This window comes from Acipenser ruthenus, chromosome 10 (assembly GCF_902713425.1).
Source record: "Acipenser ruthenus chromosome 10, fAciRut3.2 maternal haplotype, whole genome shotgun sequence".
Lineage (NCBI taxonomy): Eukaryota > Metazoa > Chordata > Actinopteri > Acipenseriformes > Acipenseridae > Acipenser > Acipenser ruthenus.
This window is the reverse complement of record NC_081198.1, coordinates 40,298,451-40,324,970: the sequence shown is the minus strand read 5'-3', so window position 1 is coordinate 40,324,970 and position 26,520 is coordinate 40,298,451. Positions and strand designations below refer to the sequence as shown.

The 26,520-nt window shown below is 34.1% G+C and overlaps 4 protein-coding genes across 4 annotated transcripts in view; 3 read left to right on the top strand and 1 right to left on the bottom strand.

The window, feature by feature from the left end:
• LOC117401608 (homeobox even-skipped homolog protein 2-like) overlaps nucleotides 1-4,433 on the bottom strand; it is a 5,507-nt gene extending 1,074 nt beyond the window's left edge. Inside the window, exons 1-3 of the mRNA XM_034002365.3 lie at nucleotides 3,643-4,433; nucleotides 2,596-2,840; nucleotides 1-1,533 (exon numbers count right to left, since the gene is read on the bottom strand). The exon at nucleotides 1-1,533 is cut by the window's left edge and continues 1,074 nt beyond it. Of these exons, the coding sequence (XP_033858256.2) occupies nucleotides 922-1,533; nucleotides 2,596-2,840; nucleotides 3,643-4,057 (1,272 nt within the window). The 5' untranslated portion in view covers nucleotides 4,058-4,433 and the 3' untranslated portion in view covers nucleotides 1-921. The remainder of the gene's footprint in view (nucleotides 1,534-2,595; nucleotides 2,841-3,642) is intronic.
• Nucleotides 4,434-9,055: 4,622 nt separating this feature from the next.
• Nucleotides 9,056-10,133, top strand: LOC117406778 (homeobox protein CDX-1-like). Its single transcript, XM_059031327.1, is given in 7 exon segments — nucleotides 9,056-9,253; nucleotides 9,256-9,329; nucleotides 9,331-9,404; nucleotides 9,407-9,568; nucleotides 9,790-9,889; nucleotides 9,891-9,957; nucleotides 10,062-10,133. Coding segments are annotated over 7 exon segments (747 nt in total).
• Nucleotides 10,134-14,088: 3,955 nt separating this feature from the next.
• Nucleotides 14,089-16,541, top strand: LOC117400351 (homeobox protein Hox-D13-like). The gene is made up of 2 exons (XM_034000184.2): nucleotides 14,089-14,843; nucleotides 15,538-16,541. The coding sequence occupies exons 1-2, from the start codon at nucleotides 14,207-14,209 to the stop codon at nucleotides 15,783-15,785; spliced, it is 885 nt and encodes a 294-aa protein (XP_033856075.1). The 5' UTR covers nucleotides 14,089-14,206; the 3' UTR covers nucleotides 15,786-16,541.
• Nucleotides 16,542-20,996: 4,455 nt separating this feature from the next.
• LOC117400704 (homeobox protein Hox-D12-like) lies at nucleotides 20,997-22,621 on the top strand. The gene is made up of 2 exons (XM_034000986.3): nucleotides 20,997-21,575; nucleotides 21,708-22,621. Exons 1-2 carry the CDS (start codon nucleotides 21,005-21,007, stop codon nucleotides 21,944-21,946), a joined length of 810 nt encoding a protein of 269 aa, XP_033856877.3. The 5' UTR covers nucleotides 20,997-21,004; the 3' UTR covers nucleotides 21,947-22,621.
• The last annotated feature ends 3,899 nt before the right edge of the window (nucleotides 22,622-26,520 follow it).

Below are 26,520 nucleotides of genomic sequence, written 5' to 3'. Positions count from 1 at the left end.
TTCTAATGACTTCCCTTAGCGGGTTGTTAGTATTTGACAGCCGGTCTCAGTGCAGGGAAGATTTTTTTTCCAATTCCACATTCAAAGGAGGTCCATCAAGGTACATGATTGGCAATTTTCGTCATCATTTTCACATTATTAGCATCAGAGTTGACATGGCGGTAGCTATGTCGGATTTGATGTGCCTTGTTGGAAGTTCAGGGAAGTCCCTTTAGTGCTAGTGGTTTGGTAGAGCAGCTCATTAATACCAGTGGTAGCTCTCCGAGGCAAAAAGTGGCACAGCCATGTTTGCTCAAATACCCCATATGCATTTTTTTTTTCAAAATGATCAATTAACCACAATAATGTATAATAAATACACGAACAGTTAAATTATGTAGGAAATACATTCATCTTGAACAGGAAATAATCGAAATGATAAAAATAGAGCAAAATACAGTAATTAATTGAATAATTAACTGGAAAAACTGGTATGTGCATTAGGATCTGAGATGAGGACTAAATAACATGTATTTATTATTATTATTATTATTATTATTATTATTATTATTATTATTATTAGGAAAGCCGTCAATTGCCTTTAACTTGCTCTACAGGGTTATTGATTTTAATTCCAAAAGTATTTTCAACAAAATAATTGTATAAAGCATCAAACAGGTGTGTAGGTTTTGGCTTATCAATAATTTGTTATATTTTCTATAAACCCGTCACACAACCTAAGTGACGTAATTGTGTATTCGCGTTGCATTTGTGGTATGCAAGACGAGGTACAATAGTCTTAATAAACAAAACAATTAATAATATATGTATTCTTAAAACAAATTACATTTAATAAATAAATAAACACATTCTTGAATAAATATACAACTGAAGCATGTCTGGACCCAACTTAGACCCCCTTTGAACCACCAGGTAGATGAGTTATCTGTTTAATGACGCTTCTTCTCTCTGGTCTGGTGAAGTTACAGCAGTTTTACTGAGCACAGCAGCAGAATAAGGCAAAAATCCACTTTCAGACCTTTGCCCTGCTGCTGCACAGGTATAGTCTGCACCGCTGCTTCTGGAGCCCAGGGAGCCAGCTGCCTGACTGCTGTGACAACTGAGACAAGAGCATGAACTGGGGCCCGGTGGCACACTAGCTGTTGCAGCGGCGGCGGCGGCGGCAGCTGCTGCTGCTGCTGCTGAGCTATTCAAGCCCGCAGTGGACTGGTAGAGTCCTGGGTGCCTAAAGCCACAGAGCAGTTCTGGTCGGGAGTAAGGATGCGAGAGGGCACGGAAAGTGTCAAGAGGGCGGATGGAGGTAGCAAAAGGTGATGCAGCGGCACCTGTTGCAGCCGCTGCAGCAGCAGCAGCTGTAACACCCACGTGCGGGTAATAGTGCAGAGGCATGTGGGAATGGAAAGGGTATGGAAGACTTCCGGTGGCAGCGGCGTGCGTCATCATATAGGTGTAAAAACTTGGATCTGCTGGATGGGGCCAAGACATGGCCAAGCGTTGCCTCTTATCCTTCATCCGCCTATTTTGGAACCACACCTGATAAAAAGCACAAGGAAGACAATGAAGATATTGAATGACACCTTTCAGGATGAAAGTTAATTTAAATAAATTCACTCATAGTGACCATGTTTAAATGTAGCAACACGTTTTTATCTGTAAATTGAATATAATGTAATGTAAAAATAACAAAATACAAATGTTATCACCCAGCTATAGCCTCACAACTTCCATTGGGAAATAACCTACAAAGGGTCTTGCCTGCGTCAGTTATGACACACAGGTAATGTTTAAGACGACAAAGTAACATAGGCCTACCTGTAAAACTAACATAAAAGTTAACGGGTGTTCTTTTAAAACTTAAAATAGGTGTAGAAATGTATATAGTTTATATAGCCTAAACTACAAAAAATACCGCTTCAGTTTTCTGTTTGAAATGCTAGCTATAAATTTATATATATATATATATATATATATATATATATATATATATATATATATATATATATATATATATATATATATATATCTCGTAAAAACAAACAAAAAAAAAACATTAAAATATCTAGAAATAGCCTACTAAATCGGGGTCTTCAAAACGGCACTATTCCCTGTAAAGACGTAATTTTGAATGTAGTTATTTGTTTCAGCTGGATATGAACATAACCGAGGTCAGAAGTTAATGACAAAATACAATTATTAATCTTGTAAGTATCTAAACAGATATTAACATATTCCTATTTCATATTTGTTTATAAAAGCTAGTAAAATTATTACTCAATATCAAAGAGGGCCATTGCGTTATTATTTAAGAATATATTTACTGTGAGATTACAGGATATATTGTATAATGTTAGGACGTTTTATTATAATTTTAGCTGTCCGCTGGTTGTTTTGAAAATATATGGTTTCAGCGAGTACATTTCTATTATTATACGCGGATGAAATACATGTAATAACCCTTTTACGCTTGATGTTGTTATAGCCTGCCAAAAATATACATAGACCATTTCTGTTATGTCTTGGTGTGTTTATTTAACCAGATTGTGTTATTAAATATAGATTTTTAATACCACATTTTTTTTAATGATTGAAATATACCTTAATCGTCGTCTCTGGTAGATTTAAAGATGCCGCCAGTTCACATCTTCTTGGTCTCGATACGTAATTTTCTCTGTAGAACTCTTTCTCGAGCCTGCCGATTTGTTCTCTGGTGAAAGCTGTCCGGTACCTTCTCACCTGATCATTATTGGAACATGAACTGCCTATTGAATTACCGTTTATATTCACGTTGGACATGGAAGAGGAGCTTGTGTTGGAGGTTGCTGAATTACTATCTGAAAAAACTAGAAAAAAGAAAAAATAGCAGGATTTAGAATGATATATAGTTATATTTAATATTCAATATTTTACAGTATTTTATTACGTTGCAAGCTGTGATACAAATGATAAAACCCTAATAAATAGTCAATAAAGCTTGTTTTCTGTAAATCAAAAACAACTATAATCATATTAATTGCCTTTTTATTTAGGACTATGTGTGTGTGTGTGTGTGTGTGTGTGTGTGTGTGTGTGTGTGTGTGTGTGTGTGTGTGTGTGTGTGTGTATATATATATATATAACTATATATATATATATATATATATATATATATATATATATATATATATATATATATATAGTTATATATAGTAAGCGTTACATGGAATAGAAAAATATATCATCAAACTTTTATCGCTTACATTTTAAAATACTTGTGTGACCGAAGCGAATACACTCAACGCCTAGCAAAGTGTTTTACAATCATAATGTAGCCTACTTTAATATTTTTGTTAATGTTTAATAGCAAACGTATTTCGCTATAAATGAAATATGCATATTCAATAACAAAAAATAAATAAATCTATAGAAATAGCGTAAGTGTCTGTAGATGATGTGTTTTCAGTGAGCAATTTGCATGATATACCAACGTACTTTTTAGTTTTGCTGTTGCTTGCTAAGAAACAGGAAAAAAAACTCTATATTTAACGAAAATATAATGTAATCTTCTTATGGGACATCAGCTAAATTATGATTAGATTTATTACAAAAAAAATAATATCTGTATTTAAGAAATAATAGATCATACATATAAATATGATCAAATACCTTTGTTTTCTTTGTGCTGGGCGGCACTGAGGCTGTTTGGGGAGCGGTGAGCTGCGCAGCCCACCTCGACATCACTGTCCATGTCTGTCTCGTGAACTTCTGGGTACAGGGTGATTTTTTTCCTGTTTTCAGACGAAGAAATTTCTGAAGAAGAATTATTGTCGCTGTTCTGATGATGAGTATTGAACAAACTGTCTATCTCGAACTTGCTTTTGGCAGGAACATCCCCTACATTGTTATGCAGAGATGCAGAAGTAAGTCTGGGGCTGAGGCGACCACTGTGTTGAGAATTTTCTAGGGCCTCCAACACTGCATTTCCAGCTGAGTCTGACAAATTCGAAAGCCTTTTACCAGCAGCGGGGCTGTGCAGCCCCCTTTCCATCAGAATCATCTCTTTTCTTATTCTTTCCATCATCTGAGCTTTATAGAAAAAGCCAAAGTTGCAGGGTTGGTCTTCTGCTAATGATGAGTTGCGGCAGGGGCTAATTCACATTCAGCCCTGCAAGTATCTCTAAATGTTATTATGTCCTTTGAGCAAGGCGCAAAATAGTGGAATGCCAATGCGAGGGAATGACTGGTCAAAATGACCCATGCATCCTTTCTAGTCCGAAATGTCATTCATCAGAAAAAAAAGGTAGTGCTCGTCATTAAGGTACGGATGACGCTGTTCGAATAATCATTTATTGTAACAGGTTCATAAGCAAATAAATACAAGTGGCTGTCAGTGGATGATGAAGGCGGCCTGTGGGCAGACGAATACATCCAGGTAGAGAGATAGAGAAGAAGTGAACAAGAGACGAGAGCAGTTGTCTTTAGCCTGATCAGAGCCTGCGAGGATTGCTCTGGGGTTTGGCCTCTGGAGTGAAATTGACAGCCTGATTAATAGAATGAATAGTGTAACATTTCCTTCTTCATTTAGCTATATCATCACACTCGGATTTTGTTTTGTTGCCCGTTTTTATTTTCATTCGTTACCATCACTGATTTATTTAACACAAATCTTGTAGGTTCAGAAACAAATGCTAGTGTGTAAAATGTTAAATGCAACCAACTGTTTCTGTTATAATGTGTGAAATGGAAAAATGTTATATTCCTTCCCCATCCCGTTAGTTTATTCGGTTTACACGCAACATTAAATACATATAAAATATCTGAGCCTCTTCCGAATACTTCATGGTTATGATATTTTATATCAATAGACGTGGATTTTAAAATATAATTATAGCATTATTTTGTACGATATTTAATATTTTCCTATTTTATTCCGCATTTGAACTAAAGGATTGCGAACATGTGTTGTATTTTATTATTTTATTACCTTTATTGAATATCTATTACAAAACTATTGTAATTTTTGTGCAATCTCTGTTCTGAATTGTACTTACATTTTAGAGATGTGATTTCAAAATATTTAGTTAAAATCTCTTGATAATAGTCCTATATAATCCACGTCGTGTTGGATAGCTACATTTCGGTTAAATGTCCACAACTGTATTCCCCAAGACACTATTAAAAAAATGTACAAATTGTGAATGTAAAAAAGCATATAGGCATATTTTAAAACAGCTGTTTCCAATAATATATAACGTGAACAGTCCAATTATATTGTATACAGAAGTGGGATAAACACCATCAAAGCGTTTCATTCTTATATCCTTTTCCAGTGTTGATTGTACTGGTCATGATGACGCTGATGACAACGATGATAATGCAGATGAATTTTTGGTTGTAATTATTGGAGTATCTTTCATAATCAATGGAACACTTTAATTTTCTACACTAAACGCTCGATAGACAAAGTAAACTTCAGAGATCAGGGAAAGTTTAATTTAGCTTTTAACAGTTAGCCTTCGGTAACATTAAACAATAGGATAGCTTGCATATTTTAATCTGGTAATGTCATTTATATTATGAATGATTGCTATGAATTATACAAATCACTTCTTGAACACATTCCCATTTGAATAGGCTGTTGTTTGTTTTAAGCGTTATGGATTGATATTTTAATCCAAATCTAAAATGATCTGATCATGTTTATTGATACAAATAACTGAAAAGGTGATGTGGACACTTCTAGTTTTCTGCAATTCTAGACCATACTATCTAGTTGTTGTTTTTTTTTTTTTTTAAATAGCTTGACACACCAGCGCAATTTTGAAAAATACCAAACATAAGAAAATACAAAATCGGTTCCATATCCAGTGCTTTTACACAATTTGCCATAGCCTGTAAAAAACAAAACAAAAACAAAACACCACAATAAAGCGTTTGAAGGATATATATATATATATATATATATATATATATATATATATATATATATATATATATATATATATATATATATATATGCATTACTTTCATAATTTTGAAGTAATATAATGCAAATATTGAATATACTCGTAGACTATAATAAGCGACACAGTGGTGGCGTGGTCTGTATGTTGCCCTGGGTTGATTGTGTGTGCGCGTCCTGTTTGGCGGAGGTTGTGGTGCAGTGTGGGCAGGCAGAGGAGGGGATGAGCAGGTGGAAAAGGGAAAATCTGCTTAAGCATCCTTTGGCGCCCCCAACAGTTTATTTGTATTTGACAGGGGAGAGTTTTGTAAAAAAAAAAAAAAAAATCATTTATATATATATATATATATATATATATATATATATATATATATATATATATATATATATATATATATATTGTGTGTAATTGATAGATCCTCAACGTCGTCCCTTCTACCTAGATTTTGTTTTAGACGTGGCAGGAATATTAAGGATGCGTTGGTCGCTTCTATGTATAAATCAATACCATCTAATGACAATTGTGTTACTAAAACAGTATATGTGTGAAAGATGTGTTCACTGTTCTAACACGCAGAACACCACCACACTGGTCGTAATTACAGAATACAAGGTTTATCAATTGTAATACAACCCATGTGGTATATATATATATATATATATATGCTTAAATGCACGTGTGTCTTAGTTTATGTAGGACAGACAAAAATGAGTATGGCAGAACATAAGGCTGCAATACGAAATAACAATATGGATTGTGCGATAGCGAGACATTATAAAGCCATGAATCATGGCTCTGCCTCAGGTCCTAAATTGATAGGACTCGAAAAAGTCTCAGTTTCTGAGAGAGGTGGTAATACAATTAATCTGCTAATGAGGAGAGAGTCATTTTGGATTTGTACTTAAAATCTATGGAACCACATGGACTTAATGAAACTCCATAACTCTAAACATGCATGTAAAATGTTTTTTTTTTTTTTGGGGGGGGGTTAACAAATCTTTGTTTGCCAATTTGAATCTTCAGGTGGCCGGGGTTGAGAATTACATTCCAATGTCTTTCAATGTCTTCCAATCTTAAGTATTGAATAACTGTAAGTTAATGATATGTAGGCTAACGTATAACAGAATATAAGGCTGTATTCTAAGTGTTTTAATATATAGGGTTTGAGATTAATTATTGTATAATTACAATAAGCTGTGTTTTTTTTTATTAATTGACAGTCGCTGCAACACCTGATAAAACACGTTGTGTTTGTTTTTTGTTTTGTTAATAAGGGTTTTAAACAAAATGTAAGAGGAATCTGATGTACAAAGCGGTCAAGTCTCAAAGAAGGAATAGTAAAATGAGTATTTCTTTCTTCTGTTTATATCTATTTCTCCTACTGTTGTATTTTCTTATTCTTAGACCAACTTCGTCTGAAGGCATGAGAGAGAGAGAGAGAGAGAGAGAGAGAGACTTTTTTGACTTTTTAAAAGCTCTTTAATAAATCAATTATATAAATATAAACAATGACATTACCATCAAAACAAAAGGAGCAGAATGAATCAGTCTGAAAACTACACATTTTTCACAAATTAAAACTCAATTCATCAACCTCACTAAGCTCACAAAGAGCATTGTTAATACACCATTTTATTTTAAAATTCTCCAGGTCGCGTATCCCTTTGTAAAATTTAACATCAATTTTAAGCCTGGTAACTATCAGTACCCTTAAAATACACAACACATTGTGAACGCCCAACCCCCCTCTCTTTGACTTGTGTGATTTTAAAATAGCTAGTTTGGCTTGGTCCACGATAAAGTTAGCCAAGCAACAGACATAAGTTGTTTGTTTTTTTTTTATTATATTTTACTCAAAAAATGTAACCTTATTTTGTAAAATATAATCCAATAGCCGCTAATACATTTTTGAGCCGGTCAAACAAGGGAGTCAGCCTTGAACAATCACTAAATAAATAGCACACTGTGTCTTGCTCTGTACAAAAAGGGCACTGATCTATGATTTCAGGGTTGATTCTGCTCACAAACTCCTTCCTTTAACACCCAGATTTGTTTAAAGTGCCTAAAAACACGAATTGTGGGTGTTGTCGAGTGATTTAAAACGAGACATTTTGTTTGAAAGTGGTCTCGGGGTGCACAGGAGTCAAATATGTGTCAAAGGTCAAGTATAATCTTCTAGAGTAGAGGAATATGGCATGTTGACGTCACTACTGCAGTATTACGCCTTTTGTTTTCGAGTGGCTCAGGATGCAAAAATAGTCTTCATCCAAGAGCATATATACGCTATTGTATATCTTATATATCTTACTCACATTGCACTTAAATGGGAAACGTTGACTGTTTAAAAAACTATACAATATCCTAAGCATGTTTACAAGATTTTAATTTGACCAAAGAATGTCGGAGGCCCCATAGACGAAATATGTATTCTAATGTCTAATGTAATTGCTGAAAGGAGTAATTGTAAAGCATTATGGGTTACAAAGGCCTTACAAAACTCCATAAATGTATTAAGTGTGACGCAAGCATATTTTGCAGATTATTATTATTATTATTATTATTATTATTATTATTATTATTATTATTAGTAGTAGTAGTAGTAGTAGTAGTAGTAGTAGTATTTTATGTTAGATTCCACACTTCATACCACACAGGCGATAACTTGCAATTAATATAACATTTAAAGAATTCGTCACTCACGTCGATAAGGCATCCGAAACGATTAACCACTGTAGCGGCTCACAGGTCAAGAAGAACCAATTGAAAAACAAGAGGAACGCCACCAATCAACCGTGACCTTGTGTCAACATGGGATTTCTGGTACAACTGCGGCAGTCAGTAATGTCGCTTAGTCGCTTTGTCCTTGACGTTAGTAGACTAAAGTTTAATTTGCAGAGTGGCTGTGCCAGTTTTACTACACGTTGCACTTGGTTTCAACCCATAAAAGCACCAAGTAGTTTGCACTTAAAGACAGTACAGATTGCAGTTTACACGGAGATTGTCTGGTTTGGTTTCCTATTCTTCAAAGCCCTTTGAGAAACTATTTCAAACCACAGGTGCTACGTTGGAGCCTGCTTGCAGCTTGAAAGAAGGTATACTCTTGACTATAACATCGGATGGATCCCAGTTCTCCACAATACAAACTCCTAGAGCCATCTAGCGTTAGAGGTGGAATATTGCAAGATGGGACGAGGCCCATTGAAAAAATGTGTTCTGGAAGAATGGGCGTTCTTTCCTCTGAGACTCCTTCTCCTTTAGATCCGACAACAGACTGGAGTTATTTTGGTTTCTACCATGTATCCCATGGAAGTGCAGAGAGAGAGAACGAACTGGAGTTTTACCTGAGGCGTCCGGATACTCTACAAACCGATTCCAAACGGCAGACATATATCTTCATTAGTCATTGTCAGAACACCTATAATCGAAACGAATACCCAGCATGCTCTCCCATATATCATTACTGGCCTTAGACTACTCTCGGGGATCACCTGCCTACCCAGGCCAGGTAGAGCCGCTTTACACAGAACCAAAATTAAGCCTGGCCAAGCCTCACATTGGTCATTCACATTGCTATGGAGTGTCTTCGGGGTCTCCCCACGTTGGAATACGCACAGTCCCAAGAGCTTTAGGTTTGTGTTTTTATTATTTATTTTTTTTCGTTTGTTTGTTTTTGTTTTTGTTTGTTTGTTTGTTGTTAAATATAACTAAACATGCAGTATTTAGCTGTATCAATAGAACTGTGATGATACACAGTTTTGCAAGTACAGCTGTCGCTTTAGTAAGGCCTTGCAGGGCCTAGTCTGTACAAATACACTGTGACGAAACCTAATTATTTTTCTTCCACTTTTAGTATTAGGGTTCCCATGTTTGTGCCCAAAGACACCCACGAGACAGAGAAAAAATAGAATTCCATACAGCAAACATCTAAGGGCTGAGCTGGAAAAAGCTTTTGGATAAATTCGTTTCCCCTGAAATTAGATTAAACATTTCATCAAAACTCTCTCTGACAGAAAGACAGGTGAGACTTTTTTATTCATATTTTATAATGTGACCTGACAATTACACTACGATCCATTTATTAATTGTGAAAACTGATTTTGTTGTTCTTCTCTTTCTCGTCAGGTCAAAATATGGTTTCAAAACCAAAGGCAGAAGGAAAAGAAACTTCTTCGCGTGCAACAACGCATAAATTAAAAGTTTTGTCGAGTGCGCCCCCCCCCCCCCCCCCCGCCTTTGTTGTTAAAAATGACTCTACTGTTGCTACACAACTTTACCGACCATTACAGTTCACATGCCTCTTATTCATTTTTAAGTTCCTTTTGTTTGCCAAAAAATATGTGCAATAGGTTGTTCATAAATATTTTTAGACATCATTATATATCATACTATACTAAGATGCAGCAATGGCAGAAATACAAATACAGCAGGCCTGTAGCCTACTTCAATTACAAATTATTTTTAAGAGGAGAAAAAGTTTCGGGTTAATTAAGTTAATAAGAAGTTTAGGGATATCGATACACTATATATTAAAAAAAGAAAGAAAGAATGGTAATTTGGGAACTATAATTGAGTATAATGTATGTTTTACTTATAATTTTAAAACTGGACAATTTTATATTTTAAAAATGACAATGTTCTATGAATCTGGCCATATGCTTTTTGAGCTCCCAAGACTTCTTCCCATTAGGTGCGTGGGAGCTCAATTGTTTATCTTTTCAATGCGGGCTATTATTGCATATAATATATTTCGTGCAGTCTATAGCTACATAGGCTATATTTCGTGCAGGCTATAGCTAGGCTATATTTCGTGTAGGTTATATGCTATATACTATTATTGTGTGTCATGTTAAGTCGCCATGTGGTATAGGTTTTTAATGCTGTCACAAAACTGTGATTAATTTTTGTATTGTTATTAGTTGGTATTGTCTTTTTGGTTTTTTTTCTAATACTATTTTGACCAGTTGGAAATAGTATACATTGTGTCGCTAATACATTACACTGCTGTACATTAAAAACCAGAAGTAACCAAAATACCGGTACAGAAAGTTCCCCCCTTTGCCCCCCCCCCCCCCCCCCTACAGAAAGTCGCCCCCCGCCCCCACAAGGTATTTTGTTAATATCTCTGTAACTTTTCTCAGTAAGAACACCAGGGTGATTTTGTTTCCCCGTTAGTTAGCATTACACGTTTATTTTAAAACACGTTATCAATATATCTTATAGAAGGAAAACTATAGATTATCTTGTAATAAAATGCATTTCTATTTTTTCAAAATATAATATCCTCAAGAAAAGAAAAAGAAAAGAAAAATAGAGATAAACCACAATCTAATTTTCTTTAGCCTGTCTTTGCTGTATGTTAATAACCGCAGCATAGACCGGGACCAAATCAAAACTTTGACCCCCGCTAATCGCAAATTACTAAACTGGTACTGATGGCGTCTTTTTTGTTTGTCAGAAGGTTATTCCTTCTACCCCAGAGTGAACCCGCCATTAATACTAGGTTTGTAATTTGCGATTAGCCGGTGGGTCAAAGTTTTGATTTGGTCCAGGACATAGTTTTGCAATTAAGCAAAATTAGGTGGATCGAAAATGATCGTCTATATACCAAGTTCAACCGCAGGGCACCCCTATAGCCCTGTGCTTTTAGTAGGAAACTCATAGTCAAATACTTTCTACCAAAAAGTGATTAACATAACTTTTTTGACGATTTATTTTGGATATCCCTTGATTTTTAGCTAAATAATTGGAATACGTTTAATTGTAAGAATAAACGTATTATATTGTTTAAAAGTGTATTTTACCTAATGCAATGTTGTGAATGCTTATTATACTGCTTACCTGCAATGTAAACAAGAGGGTCACCTATGTAGGCTTAGTCGACTGTCCACAATACATTTTTGACGTTGTATGGAATTATTTTAATAAACGTTTTAAAATATATTATTATTTGTTTATTTATCTAGCAGACGCCTTTACCCAAGGCAACTTACAAAGACTATAGGGTGTGTAAACTATGCATCAGCTGCAGAGTCACTTAGAACAACGTCTCACCCGAAAGACGGAGCACAAGGGGGTAAGTGGCTTGCTCAGGGTCACACAATGAGTCCGTGAATGAGCCGGGATTTGAGGAACGCCTGGTTTACAAGCACTTTTATTTCTAACCAGAACATATATGATTGTAGTCATATTTTTTGCTGTCATATTAATTATTTTGTACAGCAACTTTAATCAGCAAATGCACAATAGCCTATCTCTGTATACAGATACTCATATTGATGGTAATAAATTATCGTTCGACCTCTGGACTGAAAATGCAATGCTCGATAGATAATACTGTAGATAGATAGATAGATACGAGTATGATGTTATAAACGCAGGTTGAAAAGCATCGTAGAAATACAAATACACATTTCAAGAATCTGTTGTGTGGTGAACATTTAAAAAAAAGGCCTAAATGTTACTATGTAACAGCGCACTGTAAACATCAAACATCAGTCGTTCGCAAAATATTTTAAACCCATGTCAGTGTTTATTTTAATTGTTAGCGAATAAACGTGTTATAAATACACCCACTCTAAAACGTGTTTAAAATATGGTACATGCCATTTTTTAAATTTAAATTTTAAACGTTTTGTTTACAATGCACCAGTTCTAAAGAAATGAAAATTTCCTATCACATGACCTCTGACAACTTCAAATTATTATTTAATAAGAAGAGTCCATTTCCAAAGCAAAAATGTAGGAAATACACCCTGTTGCAACAATCTGGCTATTCAAAAATGAGAGCCCAAAAGATCCTCAGAAATAAAGTAAACAAGCTCACTCTTTCTATTTTTTTGTATATATTTTTTAGATTTTCCTACCAACAAGTGAGATAAAAAAAAAAGAAGAATCACAGCAAACCATATCATGTTACATTTTGTAGACATGGAGCACATGTCATTTCAGAAAAATAAATAAATAAGTCATTGTATTTTTTTTTATCTTGCTCTTAATTGTATTATTACTTGTACTGTGATTCTTGAAATGTATTTTTGTTTACGACTGTAAGTCGCCTGCTAAGAAATAAATAAATAAATAAATAAATAAATAAATAAATAAATAAATACTACTACTACTAATAATAATATCTGCTTTACCTTCATTTTTGATACGCCTACTGATATTACGTGGAGCCCACAAGACCAATAATTATATAGGTAGCACTTTAAAAAAAAAAAATGTTACAATCGTTTTTGCTCAAACGTTATATTTAATTGTAACTGTAAACGTTGCGTTATAGAAAGGAGTAGACATGTGTTTTTAATATGTTTCTCTCAAAGGCAAAATAAAATAAAGAAAACGAAATATTATAATATTGAAAATGTCTTGAATGTAAATCATAAAAGTTAGATTTGTCTGAATGGATTACCATTAATTTAATGATGACTGATTCTTTGTGAAACGCAGATTTAATTCTTGTCTGAATCAATAAATCACACGAAACTGGTAAGAGAGTATCGGTCTACACACGCCCGTGACAATTTAAATTAAATGTGTACATATACAACTATGGACAAAGGTTTTGCATCACCTAGAATTTTAGGATTGAGACTTTTTTTTAAAAAACTATATGAACATAATTTAGATATTTTATGTAAAATCATAAAAATAAATTAAAATAAAAAAAAAATACAAAAAAATACAAAATTATATCACAAAAGTCTAACGGAAGCCATAAGAGTAGTACATTATTTCATGTTAGATGTAGAAATGTCATGTTTTTCCATTGTTTTTCTATAAGGTTATGGACAACTATACACAGCGGTATGTAATTCAATATGTTAACCTAACATTTTTCAGCAGGTTTCATTCGACTTTATGAAGCAACATGTGTTAATTTTACCGGGTGAAGAAATGCTTTTGGCCACAGCTGTATATATGCCATGGATACATATATATTATTAAGTGTTATGCATTGCCCGTCTACTTAATAATACATAAATAGCAGAGTTTGGAAAGAGAATAAAAATAAAGAAAAAAAGATTGACTATAGTCCTGAAGTTCTATTATTCAGCAGATTTGCATATCACGTGGCTATGTCTAACCAACCAGATGCTCGTTGGTCATAGTACTGCAATTAGTTTACAAATAATAGTAATAAGCGTATCTGTCCACATCGGAGGATGGTCTGTACAAGGTACTGCAAAGCTCTGCAGTAACTCGGGGTATGTCAAGACTTCTGCCATGTCCATCTGTGGACAACTGTTGTGAGCGCGTACGGAAACATGCTTAAAGCAGGAGTAATGGAAGAAGCGGGAGGGGATAGTTCCTCATACCAGTGCAGGAGTGTTTTGCCTTCTGTTTTTGGAGCTCATTCCAGCCGGATTGCATCAGCGTCAACCGCATACTCAATAGCAAACCGGACGAACCCTCTAAGCTCCGATCATTCAATAACACAATTTCCACCTCGGGCAGGCTCAACAGCCTCTCCTAACACGTCTATCGGTTACGGTTGTCATTTTGGAAATAGTTATTATGGTTACAAAATGCCCCACGGTGTTGGAGTCGAACAGAACGCAATGAAAGAAACTGCACATGCGCCTATGGGCAAATATTCAATGGAGAAGTACATGGATATGTCTGGTTTGTCCAACACAACTGTAAACTGTAACGAAATACCGCCAAGGACTAAGGAATTTACATGGTATCCAGACTACACAGGCTCATACCCGCGGATTCCAGGGTACATTGAGGTACCAGTGGTACCAACACGAACTGCTCCCAGTGATCCGAGGCCTGAGGCGCTAATACAAATGGAGGGCTACCAGCCTTGGACGTTGCCTAAGGGCTGGAACGGTCCATTTTATTGTGCAAGAGAACAAACACATACATCTCATCATATCTGGAAGTCATCACTTGCAGGTATAAACATTTTGTGAACATATGTATTTAACTTTGCATCTGTATATTTTAGTTACATGAGAAAAACAAGTAGCCCACTTTCTTTCTTTTCCTTTGGATGTTTTCTTTTTATTTGCAGCTCTGTTATGTGAAGTAAGAGAACACTATCACGCTCGGTTCATTAATACAATCAATTTATTTTTAATGTCAATTCAAATGGTCTGGGTAAACATTGTGACAATAAGGGGACTTGGTTTATTCAGGCTCATCCAACTTGTGTAGCAACCTTCTCACTATCGGTATTGCATTGTTTATTTAATGCATTAATTGTCAATACACAGTTTACACACTGTAATGATACAAAACAAGAAAGCTGTAAACATTCATTTATATATATATATATATATATATATATATATATATATATATATATATATATATATATGGTGTATTTACTTATTCAACTTTAGATTGTACAGTGACAAGTTATATTAAGATGGGCTGAAATAATTGAAGTGACTCTTCTATATACTCTTCTACTGAAGAAAATCTCTATTGACCCATTATATTCTGGTGAGTACTCTTTAATGTGGAGCTAATACGGAGTGATATTAAACATTTTAAACTGTACTTATTTTGGTTTTAAAGGGACCTGAACTTACGAACAAGTATTAACAGGGTCAATAATGCGTTCTTTGTTTCTTTTCTGTTTTAGGGGAGATTGCGTTCAACCAACCAGAAGCTAATATTTACCGACGTGGGAGGAAGAAAAGGGTGCCATACACAAAACTGCAGCTTAGGGAACTTGAACGCGAATACGCTATTAGCAAGTTCATTACCAAAGATAAGAGGCAAAGGATTTCAATATCAACCAACCTCTCAGAAAGACAAGTCACAATTTGGTTTCAAAATCGAAGGGTGAAGGATAAGAAAATTGATTCAAAGCTTAAAGACTTCGTATAGTTGAATATCACCCAGTGAAACAGAATTATACACTAGTTCCATTTTTCAAAGGTTACAATCATTGTAAAATATTATATCATGTGTACATATAAATGTATGCCTGTTAAGTTTCTGTTTCTGTGGGTTTTTTTTCTTCCTGGTAATAATTAGTTTTCCATGTCTCCTGCTCTACATGGAAATTACTGGGGGAATTAAACGATGTAATGCAGAACCCATTTATAATTGCCCAATTATTTGCATACAAAATCCATGCCTAGTCATTCACTGTAATATAAATTGCTAGCCAATTTTCAGCATCGTCACCTAAACCTGTTATTATTATTTGTTTTTGGTATGGCACTTGGTGTCTTAGATAAAAGTAATGAATTAATGCAGTGGCCTATCGCTTTATCTGATTTCTCTGCAACAAGTCAATACTGATGACGCAGTATTAAAGCATGTAGTATATATTGCACATGCTGCATTGTGATCTATAGGAAAACATACACAACATATTAGATATGGAGGATATAAGTCATAGAACCCCCAGTATAACAAGACAGAAACTAAAGCCCTAAATTGGTCAAATACATTTAAATTAGCAAACGTATGTTGATTACCGCGAACCTAACAAGTCGCCGCTTTAATGCATCCTGCAAGGGCAAACTTGAGTCCTTGCTTCATATTACCAACCGGATAATTTTTTTAAGGGTATCAAGCTGTTCTGTCATATACATTTTAATTGTCTAGTTTCTGTTTTTATTCTTTTTGACATGTTTTCCGATAGATGTATATATATATATATATATATATATATATATATATATATATATATATATATATATATATATATATATATATAAAAATGTGTAATCCCCTTTGAATACAGAATCTTTGAATGTGTGATGTAATGTTAACATGTTATGAAAATTGGATTGTTTGTGTGTATGGTGTATGTATACGCCTCAATGAAGTACTTAATTTGTATCGTTCAATCTTGTTGCTTTTCAACTTCAAGCTCAATAAAAAAAACAATAAGAACTACATAGAAAATTAAGCCACTGAATCTTAAAATCACGTGCAAATATCTGAATTGTTCATGTTAGATTGTATTACATTTTTCAATTCCACGTTTATTGATGTTTGTGAAATGTGAATATGTATGTATTTAAGATTCTTTAAGTTTTTTTTTTATTTATTCAGTCACAGAGGCCAAGTTTATTAGAAAGAAAGTCATCCAAAAGATCTACACGCTAATTGAAATAGGGATACAACCGTTGAAAAAACATAAATAACATATACAAGGGAAAAAGAAAAGTATACCTTTTCCTTATATAATTTAAAAATCAATAGGTTTTAATGAACCCACGAGTATGCCTAAATAACAGCTATTAATAACTGTTAATAACTTTAAACGCGTCGCCGTGTTAAGGTCTTCATTACACGCTGCCTGCTTCTTCAGACTGCATGCCTGCTTTGCAGACTCGTCATCAGCATTATTAATTCTTACAATGTGTACACACACTTGTGACGCGTTGTTTACAACTCCTCAACATTTCGTTTTTAATGTTCAAATACGCAGTTTTTTAGGCATGGGGAAACATCATTACACACAGTCTTACACTGCCAGAGACTGCGTCTTATATCAAATAAACGTTAGCGGGAGCTACATCAAATAATTTAACTTATTTTGTCTCACCTCATATTCAGAACATTAACTACAGGTCATTATACCCAAACTGTATATGCTGCTATTTCAGAATTCATTAAGAAAAATTACAAGCTAACGTCTGTTATTCCCAATGATTACTTTTAAAACAGCAATAAACTACGTGTATCTCTATTCCAAAAAGAGTCAAGTCTGAATGATGAAATATCAACAATATTCACATTAGTCAACACATAATCGGCATCGTTTGCAAAACAAGTGGTCCACAAAAGTCTTGCTTCGCGAATGTGTTATGCATTAAAATACGTGAAGCAATTTAATAAAAAATAAAACAAGCTAATTCATTGTACGCGAGTACATTCGTTTTCCAAAAAGCAATACACAAAATGTATGTCCCCAAATAGAAGGACTTTACACAGAACTGGAGCATGAATTGTGGATAGAATTGTTTAAATATTAGTCCTAAAGCAGTTAAAGGCCGCCCTGTATCCTGACGTCATTTCTTTTATCATTGACCTTGACACGCATTCATAGTCTTTGACCTTGACTTCAAGCATGCTCATGAATAATGAAAATGGTCTGCAATTCATTGGCCTACTTCGCCATCTACTGGATGAGGACTGTAAAAGTAACTCCAGTGTGTCTCAGCCCTGTTCCATTTGACTAATATGGCAGAATGGTGTTTTCAGCGCTGACGTGCTATACCTCTTTGCTAACAGGAGGTGTTAAACACAATAGATTTTACCTTGATACTCCTGGTTACGCAGACGTCACATAATAAATAATTTCACTGCCATACATATTAACAATAGAAACAACATTCACACGGAAAATCAAAATTCTTCTCAAATTAAACCACAGCACAGTCACTTGAACAAAACTAACACCCTTCAGTCTTTACCAGACAATGTGATGAGGCAATGCAGAACTAGTTTAGGTGCTAGGAGAGCGAGGAAAATAATATATATTTATTTGTACATGAATTATAACTTAAATAGCTGAAACAGAAGACTTCAGATAGCTTATAGTTATTATTATTATTAGTAGTAGTACTAGTAGTAGTAGTAGTAGTAGTAGTAGTAGTAGTAGTAGTAGTAGTAGTAGTTGTTGTAATAATAGTAGTATGTGTGCATGTATGTATGTATGTATGTATGTATGTATGTATGTATACTTGGTGTACACGATATCTGCATGTGATCATTTATATCCATAGGAACATGATTGCTAATGGGTTTGTGTTTCAAAATCATATGGGCTTATACTCTTATCTTGACTTTGACCTTGAATTATCGTTTTGTTAAACATGGATACAAATTTAATCAAGAATACGGTGTTTATATTTTTGCCTATGGTGCCTTTTATAAACCCTAGATATTTGCATGTCGTTTTAAAATGTCTAGTCTTAAAGTAAGCCTGACTTATTTACCAGACTCGTAAAAACGAGGAGGCTGAACTGTCGCATTTCTTTCCGGCGAGGTTGAGTTGACAATCAGCATGTTATCTTCTCTTGCTAAAGGATTCTAGCTCTGCACAACAGATAAACGGATACAAATCAAACCGATTATGTGAAGATTCTAAAAACTAGGTAAGAAATAATACGGCATTTAATACAGAAGTCAAACTATAACTCGCAAGTTTTATTTTTCATGCAAGGCTGAGCTATTTTGTGAAGACGGTGTTTTCAGCTACACGAATTATTTATTAGGCTATAATACCATATATTGTTTGTGCTGTAGGCTATATACAATTCTATAAGATAGATGTGTGTGTGTGCGCGTGTGTGTGTGTGTGTGTGTGTGTGTGTGCGCGCGCATATATATATATATAAAATTAATTTTTTAAAAATTGCCCTATTTAAACTAAATTACAGTGACAAAGGATTACTTAAGTAGTAACCTATTTAAAAGGAATTTGTATTATTTTAAATCAAATCTAATCCTCCTCCACTTTATATATATATATATATATATATATATATATATATATATATATATATATATATATATATATATATCCTTTTAAATAGATTACTACTTAAGTAATCCCTTGTCACTGTAATTTAGTTTAAATAGGGCAATTTTTAAAAAAAAAATAATTTTAATTATATGGAAAGCAAACAAAATATGATTGTTTGTCAAAACGCTGTGTTTAATGTTAATATTTCCTTCTTTTTTAAAAAATTGTGTTAAATAATCCCGTTAATAATTAAATAGAATGCAATCTAGTGAAATGAAATATATCCATTCAAGCAGTTAAGTAAAATACAGTTTTTCTACCGAATTATTCATTGCGTTCGGAAAAACGCAAATAAATCAAATTTGTAAAATATCGGAAAGGCTTTCCAAATGTTATTTTTAACAGACTTTGCGGCATTCTACCTGCTTAACCGTTACAAAAAGTGTGAAGACCAGTCCTTATCCCATATTCATTTACAAAAAAGTATAGCCTAAAAAACAAACTAACATCCCGCTGTTAGATCCGTGTATAAACAGTTACATGATACATATAGAAAATAAGAACTAACCGATGGGATAATATGGAAAATGTGGGATTCCTACATTAAATACGTTATTACAACATCCAAAGCGGTTTTAGTTGGAGATTGATTGTGTGTGTATGTGTGTGTGTGTATGTATATATATATATATATATATATATATATATATATATATATATATATATGGGAATACATAGGCGATAGTTTGCAAATAATGTAAATATCTGTGAAAATATGTCTAATACAAAACGTAAAAAGAGAGATTTTCAGAAATTAGAAATAAAATAATATGATAGGACCTTTGTATCGTATCATTAATATATATTATTATTATTATTATTTATTTCTTAGCAGACGCCCTTATCCAGGGCGACTTACAATTGTTACAACATATCACATTATACATGATTTCACATTACACAGATATCACATTATTTTTACATACAATTACCCATTTATACAGTTGGGTTTTTACTGGAGCAATCTAGGTAAAGTACCTTGCTCAAGGGTACAACAGCAGTGTCCCCCACTGGGGATTGAACCCACAACCCTCCGGTCAAGAGTCCAGAGCCCTAACCACTACTCCACACTGCTGCCCGATATACCATGTACAGCTTTGGCCAAAAGTTTTGCATCACCTAGAATTAACTAATTGTGCTTAATAAAGACCAATGAAACCTATACGAAAAACTGACACAAATAAAAAATGTGACATTTCGAAATCTAATATGAAAAAACTGTACTGCTATTTAAGGCTTCTGGTAGACTTTTGCGATATAATTGTGTAGTTAGTTTTGATGTTAAATAGAAGATCAAAATTATGTTCATATAGATTTATTATTATTATTATTATTTTAAGTATATCTATAGCTGATATAGCTGTAGTTTATTTAGATCTGAGGTGTCCTTCCAGCAGACCGGGGGGGGGGGGGGGGGGGGGGGGGGGGGGGGCGGGGCTGGAAAAGCCAGGAGTTTACACGTACTGTATTCTAAGCAAATCATCTGTCACCAATCTTCCATTCCCAAGTAGAAGCTAAAAAGGGCTGCGGGAAGCTTTGGTCAAGTTCCTCGGAAATGTGTGAGCGTAATCTTCTCAGTTCTGGCTATGTTGGCTCTCTTTTGAATTTCCCTAACCCGGACTCCTTTTATTTTCCAAATTTACGGGGAAATGGAGCTCAGCTAACAGGGCTTCCCCCGATTTCTTACACCCGGAGTGAGGTGTGCTCGCTCCCGTGGACTCCCCCAAGTTCTTGCACCTCTCCGCCACAGAGCCGCGCCTTCAGTGGCTACTCTCAACCTTTTTTGACCAATTCTGTACCACTAAGTTTTAACCCTAACAACCACAACAAAGGATCATTGGAAGACACCGGTAAATACTACTTCCAGAACGCAAGCCTCAAACCAGAGGAACCGTGTAGACGATCTCCATCTTTCTCAAGCGAGCACGGACTTAATTCTGCCAACGCCAGCTCCGACAAATATGATTTTTCTAGTTTGGAAAGGCTGCCTCACGGGTCCTCTGCCCACAATGGACTGCATAATAGTAACCAAGCAATAAGCGAGGGCATCAAGCAACCTGTCAACTTAAACATGACAATGCGGTCACCTTCAAACCAGCCATGCACCCGAGCCTCCTTATCTGATGGTATGAATGCTTACTGATTTCTAATATATATATTTGTTCACAGTATATTTGGAGATATCAATGTCTTTAATCTTGACTTTAAGCCCTGGTATTAAAATGTTTTTTTTTTTTTTGTTTGTTTGTTTGTTTTAGAGTCGCCTTGGTGTCCCACTCAATCAAGATCAAGAAAGAAACGAAAACCGTACACCAAACTACAGCTCGCTGAACTTGAGAATGAATTTCTTATGAACGAGTTTATTAACAGACAGAAAAGGAAAGAATTATCTGATAGACTGGATTTAAGCGACCAGCAAGTTAAAATTTGGTTCCAGAACCGAAGAATGAAAAAGAAAAGACTAACAATGCGTGAGCACGCATTCTCAATGTACTAAGTTATTTGCAAATTGCAAAATGAGCTCCGGACACTGCACATATGAAATTGATTTGTAGAAAAGAAGGACACCATTAAAACCGTCATAATCCATACAGATTCAACCACATACATATACTGTAACTTTAAAACACTTATCTGTAACACTTTTCAATCACGTCACTGCGTTTATAATTCTAAATGTGTTTAGGATTTAAACACCCTGTGGTTTAACGCTTTTAAAACATTTGTATGCGTTTATAACAGGGCTGGTGTTTAAAATCTAAACATTAAACTTAGCAAAAAAGACACACATTAAACACATAACGTTTAACAATTATTTAGAGTTCCAAATGACTAAACACCAGTGTTACACCTAACGACGTATAAACACTGCTGTTTAGGAATAGTACGTTTCTATTTTACTATACACACATGCAATTTACATATTAAACGCGTCACACGTTCTTTGGTTTTACATTGATAAAGACATCGCTTCACGGTTTCATACTCACGTTATAAATCAATAATGTAAATGAAGAAAACAAAATATACCTCGCAGGTGCTGCTATGCCGCAGTCATTGTAATGTTATATGTGTCAATATTTTGTAATGTATTTTTTTCTGCTATTGAAGTAGAAAAAAAATATTAGCAAAAATGCAAGCAATGTAATTTGAAAGTGTTTAATCAGCATGCAAGAAGTACTATATCAAAAAGAAAATCGTCCGTTATCAATAAAAAGATAAACATGTTTAAAGTTTCATGTATTTGTACTGCCTCAACTCTGTCAATCTTGTGGTTTCTCCAAGTGTACTTCTTAAACATCATATTACAGAATATTACAGCATATAATTCAAATCTAAGTGGAAACACATTTCAGATAATGCCTTCAGTATGTAAGTCTGAAAGTGTATCTGCAAGTGAAAAAATTAATTGATCATTATTTATTTCTTAGCAGACGCCCTTATCCAGGGCGACTTACAATTGTTACAAGATATCACATTATTTTTTACATACAATTACATTATTTTTTACACATTATTTTTTACATACAATTACCCATTTATACAGTTGGGTTTTTACTGAAGCAATCTAGGTAAAGTACCTTGCTCAAGGGTACAGCAGCAATGTCCCCCACCTGGGATTGAACCCACGACCCTCCGGTCAAGAGTCCACTACTCCACATTGCTGCTCATGATCAAGGAATATAGTTTTGTTGATAATAATAATAATAATAATAATAATAATAATAATAATAATAATAATAATAATAATAATAATAATAAGACACGATTTGAGTTTATTAATACATATTTTCATTTAAATGGCTATGCTTGTTGTCAAACTCAAGGTAGATCACAGGTGACCAAGTACTCTGTAAAATGAAAAAGTTCAACATAAACGTTATGCAACAGATTTTAGTTGATCACAATTTATTCACAATTTAGTAGGCCTACTTTTATACGTTACACTGTACCACCCATAAAGGCATCGCTAGAAACGTTTGTCTAGTTCAGTTACTTTCCCTTCAAGATTTCAAAGATGTGTGGATTAATAACAGAAATATCTAACTTTTGTCGCGCTCATTAAACGCGGACACACACACACACACACACACACACACACACACACACACACACACACACACACACACACACACACACACACACACTTTGTTCAAAAGATCATATACGCAAAACTGTATCACGCTCTAATATGAAGTCTATGGAACATTCCATCCAAAGGATGTTTTGCCAGCATGGTCCGTATCTGTAACAAACAGACCTATACACATCTATTATTATAACTCTTGTCCATTCAGTGGCAACCGCTGGCTCGATGTGTGTGTGTCCGCGAGTAGGCTAGGTGGAGCGTGTCTCCGCGTAAAGCTTCCGTGCACACACAAACTTCTTTAACATAAAATTCCACTCCAAAGATGTGAGAACATAAGAAAGCCAATCCAATACATAATGCATAAATAATGAGTAACGGAATCATGTATAATAATAATAATAATAATAATAATAATAATAATAATAATAATAATAATAATAATAATAATAATCAAAGGTCTGTGTGCAAAGGGGATTTTGGCGAGGTATTAAATAATTTCAACGGCAGGCATATCCACATTGAAATGTGTTTCTTGCTAAATATATAATTATATTTTTCATTCTCAGAAAATGTGCCTTAGCCTTTTCATTTGATTCAATGACTTCGGACAATTTAAATTTGGAAAATCGAATTCTGCGTTTTTGGATGGAATTGGGCTATATTCCAAAGCAGTTAATAGTATATTGCCAATGTGCATTTATAGTCCCAATAACAATAGCCTACATTGAGAAAAATAATAAGGATAAAACTCAGATTCGATGATGAGAAATAAAGAGAAATGTGCTAGATGGTAGTTTGCAGTATTCTATGTTAAGGTGATATAGAGGATGTAGTTCATTTGCCAGCTTATTAAATTGGAACGTTGATCGTTTTGAAATAGACTAAACAGAGCGAGCATTCTGGGAAAGGCTTGGTCGCTTCTGTAGTTTTATATACAAGCTATGTGGAGAAAGTTAACGGTCGACAAAACAAGGACAAATAGGTTTTTTTTGTTTTTTTTTAATTTAACAGTGAAAACTTCACTAACTGAATCCAAACATATTAGGCTAATTATAGAGCCTAAGCTACAGTGTTTTTGTGACTAAAATATGTTTTTATTTTTTAATTACTGTTTATTTAGGAAGTAAATTAATTAATTCCTTATATTATTCAAAAATCATTAAGATATAAATGGGAATCTGACTGAAGATGATTGGGAGAAAAATATTAAGCTTTCAATACCCTGCTCGACACGTATTCAGTTCAAAATGATTAATCAAATGTATTACACGCCCTACAAAATGAAAATAAATAAATGTGTCTACATCAGACACTTGCCTGAGGTGTCAAAGAAAAACAGTTTAATATTCTAGCAAAAGAAAACAAAATGTTTTTAACTAAACTTGATAAAATCACGCCATTTACAGATAGAAACATATAAAAAAAAAAGATAGACATTTATATTGAAACTATTGTCTTAGCTATAGGATGTTATATAGTTCTACCGTTACAATTTAAAGAATATCGTGGACTAAATAACCTATATTGGTCTGTTCTATGAATTCACGCCCGCTACCATAATCCCATATCTATCTATCTATCTATCTATCTATCTATCTATCTATCTATCTATCTATCTATCTATCTATCTATCTATATGCGGAAATATTGAAATAATGTTATACTTATTTAAAAAGAATCGGTCTAGACTGCTGTAAATGCAAGCACGCCTTTAGAGAGAAAGGTATCCCCTAAAAAGTGGCGTATGGCTGCTCGGCACAATGAAAAGAAAAATGCGCGTGCAGTGATGAGAAGTGATTTTTTATTTAATAGTCTACAATTCCAGAACACCGAATGCAAAGAAAAATGCGCGTGCAGTGATGAGAAGTGATTTTTTATTTAATAGTCTACAATTCCAGAACACCGAATGCAAAGAAAAATGCGCGTGCAGTGATGAGAAGTGATTTTTTATTTAATAGTCTACAATTCCAGAACACCGAATGCAAAGAAAAATGCGCGTGCAGTGATGAGAAGTGATTTTTTATTTAATAGTCTACAATTCCAGAACACCGAATGCAAAGAAAAATGCGCGTGCAGTGATGAGAAGTGATTTTTTATTTAATAGTCTACAATTCCAGAACACCGAATGCAATAAGTGAAATGGCTTGCAATCTTTTTTTTCCAGTCATTTTTTATGACAGCAGCCAGACAGTGCCTGCACTCATGTTCACCAGATACAGGGGCGGCATTACAAAGTTAAGGTCAAGTTAGTGTCTTATCTTGGGTTGCACAAAGCTCCGGAATACCTACTGTTATTCACTGACCCTAGCATAGGCTATAGGTTTCAATACTCAGAATTGCAGTAAGAAACCCGCCGATCTCCAGTCGATCTGTCTGAGTTTTTAAAACTCTATTCATTTTTTTTTTCAAATTAAAAATAGCTTATACGTAGAAATATGAGATATATTCGTTTATATATATATATATATATATATATATATATATATATATATATATATATATATATATATATATACACACACACACACACCATATTACCATACAGGAACCCTTTTTTGTAGCTTAAAGAAGCCGATAAATGAAGGCTGTAGCCGCTACAAAGAGTTTTTATTGTTGCTTAGCTGTCGATGTTTCCAAAGAAAAAAATGAGACTATAAACGTTATACAATACTACTGCTTTTATTATAACCACCATAACTGTATTACTTACCACTATCGTCACTATTATTAGCACCATAACTTTAATACTTGATCCATTTTTTTCATTTCTTATTTGTATTTAAAATATTCACTTTTATTTTAACTTACAAAGGGTTTGAAGAACTCATTTATAATGCAACCCATTTTAGTGCACTCGTAAGAGTTTCTTTAGCAAAAATAAAAGCCATTACATTTACTGACATCTTCTTTGTTATTGTTTTCAAACGACTAGTTTAAAATCTGGAATGGCATTGACAATGAAAAATGTAATAAATAAATAA